The following is a 16,325-nucleotide window of genomic DNA, read 5'->3' as shown; positions in this document are numbered from 1 at the left end:
TTGATAGAATCTGTTGTAACGCTGTTTACAATATTAACGGATAATTCTCAGTACAGAAGTTTCATAAAGTCAGACGCAAAATCTTTCATCAATTATAATTACAAGGAATACGGTGATTTATTGATTTATATCGAAGATAATATAAATATGTAATCTCAAGTATATGTGTTCGCACACATGATTATATAGAAGTTGATTAATATTTGAATACGGAAGAAACGTTATTAGATCGTTTATTCTTCAATTTCCAAGTTTTCAAGTAAATTCTTTTTGTTCAAAAAATGACTGCATCGCTGTCAGTATTAGCAAGCCTTGATGAAGTAGTACGATGTTCAAACGTCCTCATAAATGGATCCTGCGAAGAAGGTTAATACTACAGGTTAAAATATTGCCCTATATTCATATTTATAATTTTACTTTTAATACAACTTCTTTTTGTATAGAGTTTCTTCAGTTTGCTATAAATCAAGAAGAAATGCGACAGAAATGGTTGGCATCTGTGCAAGAATGTCAACGACTCCATGTCGCTTTAGAAAAATCCCATCATGAAGCAACTCGTCTTGATAGAAAACTAAGTCATGCTAGACGTTTATTGAATGAAGAGAAACAAATGCGACGAGCTGCTGAAGAAGAAAAAAATTCTTTGGTATTATAATCTTTCTTTATGATAAATATAAAAATAAAACAACTTTTTATATGTATAATATTTAACAGGAGCGACAGATAGCTTTAGTTAGAGATCTTCTGTTTAATGATGGAGGAAGAAACTTGAATGATGAAACTAGAGAGAAGTTACAATTTCTCAACAATACTTCTATAAATCCAAGAAATAGCAATGTACACATAAAAGATTTACACTATAATGACAAGTATGGTTATTTCTTTAAACAAAGAATATAAAAGGATTGCAAAGAACTATATTTTTCTCTTCACTTTTAGGCTCAATACAATAGCAGAATTAGATTCTACCGGTTCTATATTAAGTGACTTCAGTTGTTTTTCAAAGTCAGAGGATGATTTAGATACAAGCGTTATTATACAACAAAATCAGAAGAAGAGAGAATGGAAAGAACATAGACCAAGTGGAGAATACTCTCCAAAGAAACGCCGTAGTACATTGCAGAAAGTAGCAGAATTAAATACTTCTGATAAAATAATAGCTACTACTACTGTCACAGTGCCAAAAGAAGGTGCAATCACTGCATCTTCAGTCATTGAAGCTGTACCAATGAATGAAAATACCAATCCTCAAGGACCTCCACATAGTGCACGCAAAAAACGCAAAAGTTCAGATCATAGCAGAACTAAATTGGCACAAATAGATCTCAATGAAATAGCTGTTGATACTACGGTACATTAATATTTTTTTTTATTTCATTTAAATATTAGTATTAATTAGTACTAATTCCTTTTTATTATTGTTTTTCTTTTCTTTTTTTTTTTAAAGCCTTCAGCACCAAAAGCAGAAACTCTTACATCAGGTTCTGATTCAGAAAGTGCTTTTAAACCAAGTCCAAATATTGGTGGATATACTTTAAATATTAAAAATTCTAGAGGTCATAGTTTCACAGCTAAAACAGTTATTAAACCTGAAATGTGTACACCTTGTGGTAAACGGTTAGATATTTTGCATTTAAATTTTGAACATATAATTAATAGGATTATAATGGATAATGGTATAAAATTATAAATCTGTTCGTTTCTGTAAATAGGATTAGATTTGGTAAAGTAGCTGTAAAATGCAGAGACTGTAAAGCTACAGCACATACAGAATGTAAAGATTTAGTACCACTTCCTTGTGTTCCAACAGGAAATACACCTACTTTCCGTGGTACTTCAGTAAGTATAAGATTAATAAAAAATGAAATACCCTAATAATTAAATTTTAAACAAAATTTTCTCTTATTATTTTTAGGGTACTATAGCAGATTATGCCCCTATGATACCTCCAATGGTACCTTCGCTAATAGTTCATTGTATTAATGAGGTAGAATTAAGAGGTATGAGTGAACAAGGATTATACAGAGTAAATGGTGCATCAACAGATGTTAAATGTTTGAAAGATAAGTTCCTCAGAGGAAAAGGTGCTCCTAATCTTTCTGACATTGATATACCTACAATCTGTTCTACACTAAAAGATTTTCTTAGGTATTTTTTTTTTTTGTTTTTGTTTTTTTTTTTAATGATCAATGAATAACGATTTATATTTTTTATTATAGATCTTTGCGGGAACCTTTAATTACTGTAGCACTTTGGGCAGATTTTGTTCGCGCTACTACTATTTCAGATAAAGAAGATGCAGATGCAGCACTTTATCAAGCAATCTCAGAACTTCCACAACCTAATCGAGATACTCTTGCTTTCCTTATATTACATTTACAACGTGTATCTAGTAGTGCTGAATGTAAAATGCCAATAAGTAATCTTGCTAAAGTGTTCGGACCAACATTAGTCGGTTTTAGCTCTCAAGAACCATCTCCTACTTCTATGCTTAGTGAAACAAAAAATCAAGTTGCAGTATGTATATATATAATGTTTATATTGTATTAATCAAAAAGATAACATTTTTTACATATTTGTATTATATTTTTCAGATTGTGGAGAGCTTGTTAAAAATTCCTTCTGATTATTGGGCAAACTTTGTTAATCCTGAAAATTTAAACGATATTGGTACCCCTAAAACAGGAGAATTAAGACATACTCCATCTACAGAATCACTTTTGAAACGTACCACATCTCGTGGATTTTTCCATACACCTCTTACTTCCAGGTCAGTTTAAAACCTTTTAATTACCTATGTTTTCTTTCTTATAGCTATATGTATTCTTTCTTATTTTTGCTTTACCTTTTTTCAGTCGTACATTTATGAAGAAAAACAAAAAATACTTTGCTACTCCACCTTCTAGAATAGGTTATTAAGTAATGTTATTATGTTATGACGTGTATAGAATTAATGCTAAACACTATTGAGCTTATTTAAATTATACATTATATTTGCAATTGCCCTATAGAATTAAGTGAAACTCAAAGTTGCACTTAATGACTCATAACAATCAGCGATTGTTTAGGCTCTTACTTTAATATGATTATACAAATGTTAATTTTTCTATCAAAAACTTGCACAAACTTCTCATATTTACTATAAAAAGTGCCTTATAACTATATAATAATATATATATATATATAATGTTAGCAATATAATACTTCGTTTCTTTTTTTTCTTTTCTTTTTTTTTATTTTTTTTTTTCTTTTTCTTTTAATATCCTGTTTATATCGACAACGTACTTAATGTTAAAGTATAAGTAATCTGTAAAAAAAAAAGCATAACATCTAGTATTCTTAAGAATTATAACTCGTTTAGTATTTATAGCATGAAAAGTATGACATATTTTATGTTTATACTTTTTTGGTATAAATATAAAACGATACTGTAATAAGTAAATAATTTCTCTATGATTTAACACATGTTTATTTCACTTAACAATATACGTATATAAATATCTATTATTATAACAAAATAAGAAGTAGAATTGATAATTGTATTAAGACAATATTCTTGCCACAAAATATAAAAAAAAGTGTTTTATAAAAATTATTTTTTTAAAAATTAAGTTAACACTATTTGTTTTATTATTTCATCGTTATATCTCATTTTTAAGACTTAATAATTAGATCACAGCTAAAATTCATTATTTATTATTTATTTACCAATAATCGGAATAGTACGGGAGATCTAGTCACGTGATCATAGTAAAAATAATCAACGGATATTAATTATTATTAAAGCTCTTGAATGATATATCCACAAATTCATTTTTTACATTTTTAATAAAACTTAATTCTATGCCTCTTACTACTTTAAATATGTACAACTTTTTTCTTTCAACTCCCAACAAGAATCCCAAAATTGCTTCAACCTATTATCTCCATTTGAACAAAAGTGTTTAAAATCTTGAATAATTTTCTTTTGAAACAATTCATCGCCAGCTGAAGTGGATAATGATTTCCACTTTCGACTAATCATATGATTCCATGACCAAAGAAATCCCATCTTTAAAATAAATGTATTTCTTATATATTCAGATGTGTATTCAATAGAAACAATTAATACTTACACGTCTATCTACATTATAATCATCTTTACTTTTCCCACTAACATGACGTGTGATATATGCTTCATGTGGACTTAGTTGCTCCGGATGTACTGGATATCTTTTTTGTCCCGTACTTCGTCTTACTATATTAGTGCCAGTACGTTGACGTGGTCTGGTAGTTTTTGTGGATGGTACAAGTATAAAAGCATTTCCAGTCACATGAACGTATTGATGATCATTTTCAGAACTTTCAATCAAACATGGTATGAAACCAAATCTTCGTAATATGGCCTCTTGAAATAAGAATAATCTCTGAGCATATGTATCTTCACGAAATTCTAAAAATACATATATTTTTTTTTTAATAAATATATCAGATCATTAAACAATCAATAATTTTGTATTTTTATTGACAGACCTTCAAATAGAAATTTTTTATTTCCCATAAGACATTCTGTATCGAGTGGTATAAAAATAGGACCTCTTAAAGGATCACTCTTTAAAGTAAATGGTAAAGCTAACAAATCACTTGGAATTGGTACCATTTGAATTCCGCACATTTGAGCCTTGCGTTGCCAGATGAATATCTTGCACAAAAATTTTTCGTAATAAATTCATTATTAAATTATACTTCATTATTTATGTATACAACACTTACAAGATCAGCTACAATACTACCAGACGAAGCTACCCATTGCACTACAAGTTCATAAGAATGATCGATCATATATACAGATTGATACCTAAGATGCCCCCACTCTATTCTATCACTTTTATTATTGATATCAATATCTAGATGTGTGTGTTTATACGGTGGTACTGCAATTGATATAATTCATTAGAAATGTTGTTAATATAAATGCAAATGAACACTACATATTATTTATATAATTATTTATATAAAAAGTACAACCGTTCAAATCTTTTTCCTCCAAGAAATTTGTTAAATCTAGATCATCCCTTAAAAATAGTGGTACATTCGATTCATCAACAGTATCATAATTGGGTATAGATATAGGAGATGATACTGTTGGTAAATTAGTAGCAGTAGTAGCAGTAACAGCAGCAGCAGCAACAGCAGCAGCAGCAGCAGCAGCAGCAGCAGCAGCAGCAGCAGCAGCAGTAGTAGTAGTAGTAGTAATAGTAGTAGTAGCAGTAGTAGTAGTAGTAGTAGTAGTAGTAGTAGTAGTAGTAGTAGTAGTAGTAGTAGTAGTAGTACTAATAGCAGTAGCAGTAGTAGTAGTAGTTGTAGTAGTAGTTGTAGTAGTTGGTTCACACCAACCTTTGGGAGCTTTCATTTCAACTTCCACCCACTCATTTTCAAAACTTTGAAGATCACCCAAAGGTGGCGAATAATCCGCAGCTAAAAGAAAATCAGAATGAAAAATGTTTAATCCTATTTCATTAAACAAGTTTCTGAAATTTTACCTTTTTGGTTTTCCTTATCCTGAACTATATGATACAAATAAAATCCTAATATAAAAGGTTTAGAAAAATCTCCAGATGCATGACAAATAAGCGTTTCTTGAATCATTCCCTAAATCAAAATAAAATGTTAGCATAATATCAACACAACTTTGTACATTAAGTATTTATTATCTTACTTTTATAGTATTGATGGCACTTTCTACAGTAACACCACCCTCTGTATTATTACTTAACCATTGAACTGCATCAGCACTAACAAAAGTTTGACTTGGTAAAGATGGATGTTGTGTAAGAAATCCTACTCCAGTTTGTGGATGTTTCATAGCTTCTAAAATTTCTGCATTTGTAGCATTACTTTTCAACTTTGTTAATTCCATGTTAGCACTGGAAGTAAATAATTGATTAATACAATATAAATAGATCTCATAAAAAAAATTAATTAAGTACATTATAGTATTTAATATCGATTTAATTAAATACCTATCCTCATTAGTTTCAAAGTGATCTTGTTGTTGTTGCTCCAAAGCAAGAGGAAGAACTGCTTCACTTGCAGGGGAAACTCTTCCTCTATCCATTACTTTTGAACCAGATCTAACGTCACAAAATAAGATTAAAAAGATGTCCAAATATCTCTTAGAATATGATTAAAGAAAAAAAATGAAATGCATAGTGCCTGGTAAATTAAGCAATGTACATTTTTGCTGCAGAAACAAGCGAACAAGTCTTTTCTATGTTTTTTATCATTATATAATATGAGAGATTTACATTTATTAAAAAATGTAATTCGTATGTATACACTTGAGCATTGCTCGTTACAAAAAAAAAAAAGAACGAAAACATTTCAATGTTATTTTATAACTATTATAAAATATCAATTGAATGGTTCATTAGAAATCTTTTTCTTAAAAGAAAAAAAATATATGTATATACATACCCAAATATGAATAAAAAATCAAATTTAAAATTAATATTTGTATTAAGAGAGGTAAGAGAATTAACCAACCTGTTTGGCACGTGACGAGGAGTGTCGAGGCACGTGCGTGCAGCCACAGCGGTATTCACTACATGCCTCTCCTGTACAGAGAACCCCGTCACTCCCACACTCACTACCAATCATATACTCTAAGTAGAGTCTCTGCATATATATTGAATCATGCCTTATGTTAAAATTTGTAATTTCATCTACAATGGCAAAATATATCATGCAGATACTCTATATACTTGTTTCATAGAAATAACAAAAAGATGAAGTAAGCTATAACGTATAGAATGTATACAAAATTTTTTTTCAACACAAATTGAAAGTGTTTTATTTGTAAACCTCTTCCAAAAATAACAATAATATTATAATAGAAATTTAAAATATTGCTTGTTATTAATTAAAGCACACAATACCATTAATTAATGCAAATTATGAATATAAAGCAAATATCTATAATAAAGCATTTCTATGACCAATCTTACTTCATACATCATTATAGAAGTAAAAAAATTATTATTACAGAATAACACTATAGATGATAGATGTAGACAATTTAATTAAATTTAATGTATTATAAGAGTATACTAATGTATAACATTCTAAATATAAAATATATATTTTATAATATCTATGTTGTTTTTAGTTTCTAATAAAATTGTTTGTCTATCATCATGAGTACTAAACTGGAAATTAATTATATTATCACACTCAAACATAAATAATACTGAAACACAAAGAAATTATGCAAGGTAATATTTTCGAGAAATTAATGAATTACTACATCGATTTTTTAAGGACAGAAAAATATTATGTTTTTCATAAAATACTTTAAGATAATATTACTATATTTCATGAAAAAATGTTGTAATTCAATTCTCGTGCAATATATAGACAAGCAGAAGAAGTGTCTAACACCAATTTTGTATGGTCCACTGGAATAAAAGAAGGTGACGAACTACGTAGTGAAATTAGCAGAAAGCAACAATGCTGAAATCATTAATTTAAGCATGTTCAAACCTTGGTCGTGGTTTCTCTGGTAGACGGTTGCTTCCAAGTCGTTCTCTAAAGGGAGAGCTGCTGACTAGACTGGTCTGTAAAGTATGATGAAAAGTATGGATAACTGTGAGGGCATGACAAAGCTGATGATTATGAAGATAGATATCTGTCTATTTATAATAATATAAAAATTGATATTAAAGAAAAACATGTTTGATACATATTATAATATTGGAAAAAAATAGAATTAAACAGTAATATCTCACGCATAATGAGAAAGCTTGCTAAACTGTGGATGCACATTCAAGGCAAGTATCAAGCATATTCAAAATCAATATTAAATACAGTACATAAGCTTTATGATAATTCGAAATAACATTTATTTAAAAGCAATTAAATTGTATTCACAGGCATAAGGAATACTTATATTCATGTATTGAATATAAATGGTGCATATTAATAAGATATAAATTTTTGTTTAAATTCATATTTTTCTGCTCGAAATTATCTAATTCAAAGCTTAGACCTGATTAGATTAGATTAATAGCTGCCTCAATAGATGGAGGCTATTGCTAGGGGAAGTACCTGGTTAGTGAGGAATATTAGGCTCGTGCTGTGCCTGCGTCTGGTCAAATGAGAGGCAGGGTCTCTTGGAGGAACACCACTTAGAACTGTGGGGGTCTGAAACATAGCATGCTAAATACCCCATCCCTTATGCTAACTACCTGTTTACAAATTTGTTTATATGTGATTTATTTATATATAATTTTACGTAGCCATATTTGTAAAACGAAACTGTTTTTATATTATCAAAATTGGCATGAAATATTGTTTCAATATATTATAAAATGTACATTGTAATTATAAAATCAGCCTATAAATGTAGAAAAAGTCGGTTATTTTTAATATTTTTGTCCGATCTGTTGTAGTAGTAGTGAATGTCTTTGACTACACAAGCTTATTATGAAGCCGTGCATTTATTGCCTCTTATTATTTATATTCACAGCAATTTGTTTCTATATATTTAAAATAATACATGCAATAATTTTTAACATTATTACAGTAAAAAAATATTTATAGATAGTACCAAGACATGGAACTACACTACAATATTGACATTATATAAAAATAAATGCAGAAATCAAATATGAAGCCAATAAAATTAATCAATAAAAATTTTATATAAATAAGAAATAAAAAATAAGTTAATAGTCACATGAGCATAATTTAACTACAAAATTTAGCATGCACATTCTAATATAGTGCTAATAAAATAATATTATGTAAAATAAAATCACAATTAAGTAATAATTAAACAACAAACAAATTATTGCTATGTAGAGATATCATGGCAATGTTATATGATAATTTAATATTATATATTATTTTCTTATATAGACACAGATTATACAATTTCTAATATAACATTTTAAAATTAAAAGAATAAAAAGATATAAGAAGACATTACCCAATTTTTATTAGGATGCGGACGTCGTATTTTATTCAACCATCCTTCTATAAAACGTAAAAATCCATCCATAAGAGAAGCTTGCTCAGCTGCAGAAGCTGGTGTATATATATCGCACTTTGATGAACCTTCCAAAATTTTTCGAGTTGCAAAATTGTTCATTGGCAGCAAGAATACTCTGAACCTCCAATATTTAAGAGTCTTAAAATCAAAGAAGATTACACAACAGATGATGACTTATTTTATAAAATATAAAAATACGAAATTATTATTATTGGATATTATAAATAATTACCTCTACTAAAGCAAAATCAGTATGTCCTCTTGTGCATATATAATGATCTAAATAGTTCCAATTATAATTTTCAAGTTTCTCTGTTGTAAAAGATACCCATGATACTTCATATGTATCATGATGAGGAGCATGAAATCTATATCGATAATGGATATTAAATGGTGGATAAGGGTGCCTAGGAAATAAATAATATTTTAAATCATTATATTTTGCAATATCATTTATTACAAACAATTACTTACCTTGGTCTGTATCTTGTAACTGTTATAGAGTTACCATAAAGAGATATTTTATGAAAAATTCGACCAATGCTAAGCAAGTATTCTTCTTTTGGTTCAGATTCTGCTTGTCTTCCTCGCATTACAGAACTTATGGGTGCAGCTGTACCACTACCAGAAGTATTATTTTGATTTTTATTGATAGGTGGTAATAATATTAGCTGAAAACCCTTGAACAATACAAATGTAAATATAATCATAACAATTGTTATTACTATTACTTAAAAATTAAACAATTATCTCATACTTGAGCCAATCTCTGTGAAACGAGCTCTTTAAAGACTTCTGCAGTTGTTAAAGGTTTTTTATAAACAGCTCGTTGTTGTGCAAAATCCGCATTTACATCATCTGGTAACAGATTATAATCCGAAACTACATAATCATTTTGTAAACTCCTTTTATCTGGGAAATAATCTGTAGTAATAGGCAAACAAGCTGGAATTGTTAATGACTTCCAATCAACACCTAAAGAATAAAAAAGACAAGACTATAATAAAATGTTTGCAAGATTATAAAAACAAGAAGCAATTGGAATTATATCAATTATACATTCAGCATCATAATTTTAGTACATAAAATTGAATACAATATCTCTCTCTATCATTTTTGATTACATTGTATTTAATTAATGATCTTTTTTCTTTTGATTAAATTGATTGCTTTAAACTAAATATGTATATCTGTAAACATGCAATTTAATTCTTTATAACAAAAACTTATACCACAACTAATTTTTCTAAGTATAAAGTATAATAAACAAAGTATGTAACATATAGTGTGTGTGTGTGTGTGTGTGTGTGTGTGTGTGTGTGTGTGTGTACAGTACCTAGATATTAAAATTAACATACAACAAAAACTCTCAAATAAGTACAGAATGCACAAAAAAATCTTGTTACTATATCACACAAAACTTTTAATATAAGCAAAAGGCTTATTTTTTTCACACAAATTAAATATGCATTTGTGATAATTACATATGTGATGTATTGAGATTATTTTGTAGGACTACAAAAAGGAGAGAATATAATATTGAGCTTATATATATACAGACATAAATTATTTTATGTATGAGGGCAGTCCCAGAAGTATCCGACCTAACAAAGAAAACACAAAAAATTAAAAAAAAAATATCTTTATTTCTCTACATAGTCTCCTTTTAGCTCGATACACTTTTCCCAGCGATGTTTAATAGCTTTGATACCCTGTTTATAGTAAAAATCGTCGAGCTCCTCAAAATCCATCAATCGCAGATTCCACTTCTTCATTGTTGGCAAATCTTTTATCACCTAGCCATTTCTTCAAGTTTGGAAACAGAAAATAATCCGAGGAGGCTAAATCTGGCGAATATAGTGCATGAGGAAGCAATTCGAACTTTAACTCATTGATTTTGGCCATCGTGATAACGGATGTATGAATTGGTACGTTGTCTTGATGAAACAAAACTTTCTTTTTCGCCAAATGCAGCTGTTCTTTCTTGATTTCATCATTCAAATGCTGCAATAAGTTCACACAATACTTTTGATTATTTTTCCTTTCTGAAGATAATCAATGACAATTATCCCACGCGTATTCCAAAAAACTGATGCCATGACCTTGCCTGCAGATGGAATTTGTTTTCTTTGGAACTGATTCTTGTCCTTCAGTCCATTGCTTTGACTGTTCCTTCATCTCAGATATAAAATGGATTCATAACTATGTTTCATCCATGATTATGAATCCTGACGCAAAAACTCGATTTTATTGCTGTGAAACTTTATCAAACACTGGATTGAAATATCCTCACAACGCTGTTTTTGTTCCATTGTAAATAATCACAGCACCCATCTTGTGCACAACTTTCTCATGTATAAATTTTCAATCAATATACGATGTACAGCACTTTTTGAAATGCCTACCATGTCTGTTAGCTCGCACATTTTCAGTCGTCGGTCATCCAATACCATTTTGTAAATTTTCTTCATTTTTCAACATTTTGTGTGTGGTCACTTTATTTGGTCGACCACTACGATGGTCATCTTGGCAGTTCGTACGGCCTCTTTTAAATTTTGCCACCCAATATTTTACTGTTGTAAACGAAGGAGCAGATTTCCCCTGAGTAGAATCTAACTTCGCTTTGATATTAATTGGACTGAGGCCTTTCAAATAAAAGTATTGTATCACATTACGATGACCAATTTTGTCCATGTTTACAAATTCACTTAGAGCTTTCACTATTGATGGCTGCCAAATAAATATTAAACAACATAACGTCGTTAAACTTCAAAATAAAGCTTTATAAGGTTAGTACTTTCTTCCATAGTCATTCTTTTCAAACAATAACCGCTATCTATTCATCAGATCGGGTACTTCTGGGATTACCCTCGTATGTACGCGTGCGTGTGTCACGTGCGTGCATATGTCGTGCCGTATTAGATGCAGAGCTGCTTCTAAGCATGAAGATGTATATTAAAAATGATATTGCTACATATTTCTAGTAAATAGATATTTTTAGGTATTCAAATGTATATGCTTGTACAAATATTATCTTTATATAAATTATATGTTATTTATGTGTTGCCTAACTTGCATATAAATATTAATTTTATATTGCACATTTGATTACCTTAAAATGGCAAAAAGCATAGATTAAAAGATAAATAATATTACGATATGACATATACAATATGAAGTACAAAAGAACTGTAAAACAGAAGAATTGTATAAACCGTGTAGTATTGGATTGATTTCCTAAGTTTGCAGAAGGTTACATCTTCTAAAAAAAAAGCAGATTTTAAGAGAGAAACATCTGTATAAAAGCATTTGATAAAATACAATTAAATATTGTTTGCACACATTTAAGTGCATGTATAGAATACATATACAAATATGCAAATCCATAATCAAAGTGTTATACAAATAACAAATAAATATTATTAAATCCCTTAAATATCACTAAAATTAATTAACAATGAAACAGAAGTAATTGACAAAAAAAAAAACGTTTATGATATTAAGGACATATTCTAAATAAGGACCACATAGCTTGAAATAAGTTACTACATTAATAAAGAAGTTCAATTTGAATTACACACAAATAGCTATGTACAATATGCATGCACAAAAAACAAGAATAGAAATTAGAGAGACAATGAGAAACTAATCTAGAGTAGTGACAGTTCTACTTAGACTCAATATCCCAAAATAAATGTATACCATAACCGAATCAATTTTCAGTAATATATGGCGCTAACCTATGATTGCTGTTTAATGTGACATCATAGTTGCACACACGCATCAATACGTCCAGCGTTGCGTCCCAATAAGACGTACCATAACATGGAAATAAATGCAATACCATTATTTTCTATATCTCCGATTGGTTTATGTTGAGAATAAGTAAAAATATTTCTAAAAATCAATAGTCCTTTTAATCCTTATTAATGTCTGATATGACAGTGTGAACGATATTGCTTCTTTAATGAATCTGTCTCAAGTAAATATAAACAATGCTTTATTTATGTAATTACTGATTGAATTATATTTTAATATAATTAATATAAAGATTTGATGATTGTTTTAAAAAAATTTGATGATGAAATAAATATGTACTAATGCAAAAACCACACAAGAAGCAGTTTATATGTATGATGGAATGATGTGAATAGTTATATAAAAAGTCATTGCAGATTACTTGGAGATTCTCTCATTTACACTGTAATCCTACTAAATTTTGATTATGTAATAATTTGTTCACTTTATCTTGTTAATAATAATTCATCTTACTTTATGTAAAATTTGTGCATAGAAATACTTGGAATAATTATCGGCAAACCTGTTGTAAGTGCTGGTGTCCACTCCTGTTCACCAGTGGCACCCCATAAAAGAGTTAAACTCTTATTAGTTCCAGATGAATTAGTATTTGATACTCTATCTCCACCTATCAAATTTATGCGCTGAAACTTCCCTTTTGTATCTAAAATTAAAAAAATATCATGCAATTAAAAATCAAATATAGATATTCTATATAGTACTGAGTACTAACGATCTTGAAATCCAATTTGAGAAGCTGATCTTGATATGTGATGTGGATTGCTAGTAGTTGTAATTTGCTCCATAGGAGATCCACTCAATGTTGAAGTAGTATCACTCTGGGGTTCAGGATGTGACTGTGCGGGAACAGCTTGATAGTGATGTTGTTGTATCAAAACACCCGTTGGACCTAAAATTATTGCTGCTATAAAATATAATATTATAATCTAACAATTATAGTTACCTTTAGGAAAAATATGGCTCCATCTGCGCCTATTACTGGTCAATTTTATAGTAACATGTGAGGGATCAAAAGGATTAATAAGTGCTCTGCTAGGTCTAACTATATTTGCAGGTTGGGAAATTGAATTAGTTGGACTACCAGCACTTCCAACAACTGGTCTGAATGGTGGTGATATTTCAGAATCGGTTATATCACTTTTGATAGATGTTCTTGATACTATTAAAATAACAAATTTAAATATAAATATATATATATATATATATATATAATATTCGATTTTTATTATCTGAAATATTTTAAAGAATATAATTATTGTATACATACCATTTGTTTCCTCATTAGAATCGTTATTTTCGACACTTTCTGTCCGATGGGGTATAGAGATTGCAGCACTTCTTGCGGCTGCTGGTATTAATGCATGTGTTTCAGGTGATGGATGATGAATATCAGGATCTGACATTTTACGTTTTAAAAGCTTTAATATGTGAGCATTATTATGAGTCTCAATGCATGCCACACTTGTTTTTTTAGTTCTTGTAGTAACTCTTTGCAAACTACTTTAATTAAAAATTGAAATTACATAATATATTGTAGAAAGAACAAAAAATGTATGACAATAATGGTATATAATACCTTGAAGTATGAACATGTGGCAATTGAAAAACTTGAGCATCATAAGCATCATAATCAAATAAAGAATTATGCAAGCATTCTCTAGGGTCTTCTTGTAAAAGCTTAGTTTTACAATTTAATCTACCATTGTCCATAGAATGTTTTGACACCTTTTGAGGCAATTTTATGCGTGGTATAAAGGTAGAATAAGGTATTTTTTTATTTGTTGAATAAAAACTAAGATTAATCCAATGAGGCATACTGTAGTCATCTGGTGCATTTATAGATGTATCTTTATTATGAAACTAAAATAATGTTTCTGATAATAATATATTCCTTAAAGGAATATAAGCAGTATTATAATTATAGAAACATGCAAAAAAAAATATGTAAATTACAAAAAAGCCAAGACTATATAGTGTATACTGCTATATCATCACTACAACATTGCATAAAATTTACTACCTTTAATAAAGGAACTGCATGCAATGGTTGTTCTCCAACACAAACTAAATCACTGTTTACTCCATTATCAATAACCCTTTGTTTAGTAACATTTGTCAATTCCCTATCAACTTCAAATACACCTACTCCAGGAGTAATTACAACTGACAATTGACCTGTTCTATCAAAACTACGGTCAAGATAATGTTTTTCAAAAACTGTAAAATAAATGTGAATTAATATGTAGAATAAGATGTGGTTTGCTTATAATTACTGATTATTACCATTTAATGACATGTTCAAAACTTCTAAAAAATTTCCTTGTGCTGCTGTAGAATTTATTGCTTTTGGCATACTAACATCTGGTCTTTGGTGATATTCCAATACAAACTTTTGATAATCAGTAAACAATTTACGTAATTGTACCAATACATTACTCCAATCTTCATATCTTTCATTCTGTACCGCTACTCTATAAAAATCTTCATAAAATCGACCTCTATAATCATGTTGTAAACACTCTCTCATATGATCTGGAAATTCTTCTAAACTCGTGGCATTATAAAATGTTCTTGAAAACAAAACTATTGTTACTTCATGATTACTACCATTCTTCTTCCATTTTTGAAACAAGTCTGCTAAAAATCCATTTACTGCTTTTTCGAAATAAAGATCACCATGAATATCAAAATCCCACATTTCTGAGCTCATTTGAATAAAAAGATAAACCATACTTGTTGAAGAACGAAAGACTACCTAAATCATATAATAATTCAATAAATAATTTAATGTATAAAAAACTATATTAAAAAATTATATTATATACTATATTAATGCTATATTACAACAGAATAATCCTATCCATACCTTAGTGTCATCAGTAATAACACCACAAGCAACTCTATCACCTTGAGACCACATTTCATATACTTGACATCGAATGCTACCTCCACAAAATTCTATCTTCTTATTCATATAAACGCAAGTATTCACCTAATACATAAGACGTACAGTAATAAATTCCAATAACTAAAGCATAATATAATGAGTATAAATTTTAATATACCAAGCTATTTTTTAATCTCCACATTTCACTGCGTCCCATATATTGATCTTTAAATGTTAATTCAACCGAATCCAGTGCTACATCTTCTGGATTTACTATATTCATATAAACATCAGCAAAAGTTCTTAATTGAAACATCGTCGCTACATTATTTTCAACACTAATTGTTTCTCGTCCCTGAAGATCTTCTTTGAAAGATGTAACTTGTAAGAGTAAGCGGCTGAACTCATCTTCAGGATGATAAATTTCAACGACATCTCCAGTTTTTATGCCTGGATAATCTTTGGGATTAATTATTAAATCTTCACCACTAAAATTTTTTTGATGTACAATTAGTTTAAAAAGCTTCATTTTTAACCCATCACTTTAGCGGTCAGTTGTGATTTTATATATATATCTGTAATATGATA

General features: G+C 29.1%; 2 protein-coding genes across 14 annotated transcripts; one reads left to right on the top strand and one right to left on the bottom strand.

Annotated features, from left to right (window-relative positions):
- On the top strand, nucleotides 1–3,853 carry LOC124426439 (rac GTPase-activating protein 1). Its single transcript, XM_046968120.1, has 10 exons — nucleotides 1–366; nucleotides 444–646; nucleotides 715–869; nucleotides 940–1,351; nucleotides 1,448–1,617; nucleotides 1,713–1,839; nucleotides 1,916–2,148; nucleotides 2,220–2,517; nucleotides 2,595–2,770; nucleotides 2,856–3,853. Exons 1-10 carry the CDS (start codon nucleotides 282–284, stop codon nucleotides 2,917–2,919), a joined length of 1,923 nt encoding a protein of 640 aa, XP_046824076.1. The 5' UTR covers nucleotides 1–281; the 3' UTR covers nucleotides 2,920–3,853.
- On the bottom strand, nucleotides 3,454–16,321 carry LOC124426438 (GATOR complex protein Iml1). Of its 13 annotated transcripts, none has more exons than XM_046968106.1 (24): nucleotides 15,916–16,321; nucleotides 15,717–15,842; nucleotides 15,134–15,605; nucleotides 14,871–15,067; nucleotides 14,427–14,710; nucleotides 14,118–14,350; nucleotides 13,794–14,009; nucleotides 13,563–13,751; nucleotides 13,353–13,493; nucleotides 12,772–12,780; nucleotides 9,789–10,006; nucleotides 9,506–9,711; nucleotides 9,264–9,438; nucleotides 8,969–9,169; nucleotides 8,086–8,196; nucleotides 7,522–7,595; nucleotides 6,003–6,113; nucleotides 5,699–5,906; nucleotides 5,523–5,631; nucleotides 5,008–5,457; nucleotides 4,753–4,913; nucleotides 4,513–4,681; nucleotides 4,116–4,432; nucleotides 3,454–4,051 (listed from the first exon to the last, which is right to left on the bottom strand). In XM_046968106.1, the coding sequence occupies exons 1-24, from the start codon at nucleotides 16,264–16,266 to the stop codon at nucleotides 3,854–3,856; spliced, it is 4,926 nt and encodes a 1,641-aa protein (XP_046824062.1). In that variant the 5' UTR covers nucleotides 16,267–16,321; the 3' UTR covers nucleotides 3,454–3,853. The 13 variants fall into 13 exon arrangements, with proteins under 13 accessions (XP_046824062.1, XP_046824063.1, XP_046824067.1 ...); XM_046968107.1 differs by lacking the exon at nucleotides 7,522–7,595 and adding an exon at nucleotides 6,526–6,596; XM_046968111.1 differs by having other exon boundaries at nucleotides 8,086–8,181.
- Between the last annotated feature and the right edge of the window lie 4 nt (nucleotides 16,322–16,325).

Source organism: Vespa crabro, chromosome 9 (genome assembly GCF_910589235.1).
Source record: "Vespa crabro chromosome 9, iyVesCrab1.2, whole genome shotgun sequence".
Taxonomy (NCBI): Eukaryota; Metazoa; Arthropoda; class Insecta; order Hymenoptera; family Vespidae; genus Vespa; species Vespa crabro.
Note: the sequence above shows the minus strand (reverse complement) of the source record. Positions and strands in the feature narration are given on the sequence as shown.

Coding starts and splice junctions, on each gene's coding strand:
- LOC124426439 (XM_046968120.1), top strand. CDS start 282: ATGACTGCATCGCTGTCAGTATTAGCAAGCCTTGATGAAGTAGTACGA. Junction 870..939: donor GATTTACACTATAATGACAA/GTATGGTTATTT, acceptor CTTCACTTTTAG/GCTCAATACAATAGCAGAAT. Junction 1,840..1,915: donor CTACTTTCCGTGGTACTTCA/GTAAGTATAAGA, acceptor TATTATTTTTAG/GGTACTATAGCAGATTATGC.
- LOC124426438 (XM_046968106.1), bottom strand. CDS start 16,266: ATGAAGCTTTTTAAACTAATTGTACATCAAAAAAATTTTAGTGGTGAA. Junction 9,712..9,788: donor TTTCACAGAGATTGGCTCAA/GTATGAGATAAT, acceptor GTATTGTTCAAG/GGTTTTCAGCTAATATTATT. Junction 5,458..5,522: donor GGATAAGGAAAACCAAAAAG/GTAAAATTTCAG, acceptor ATTTTCTTTTAG/CTGCGGATTATTCGCCACCT.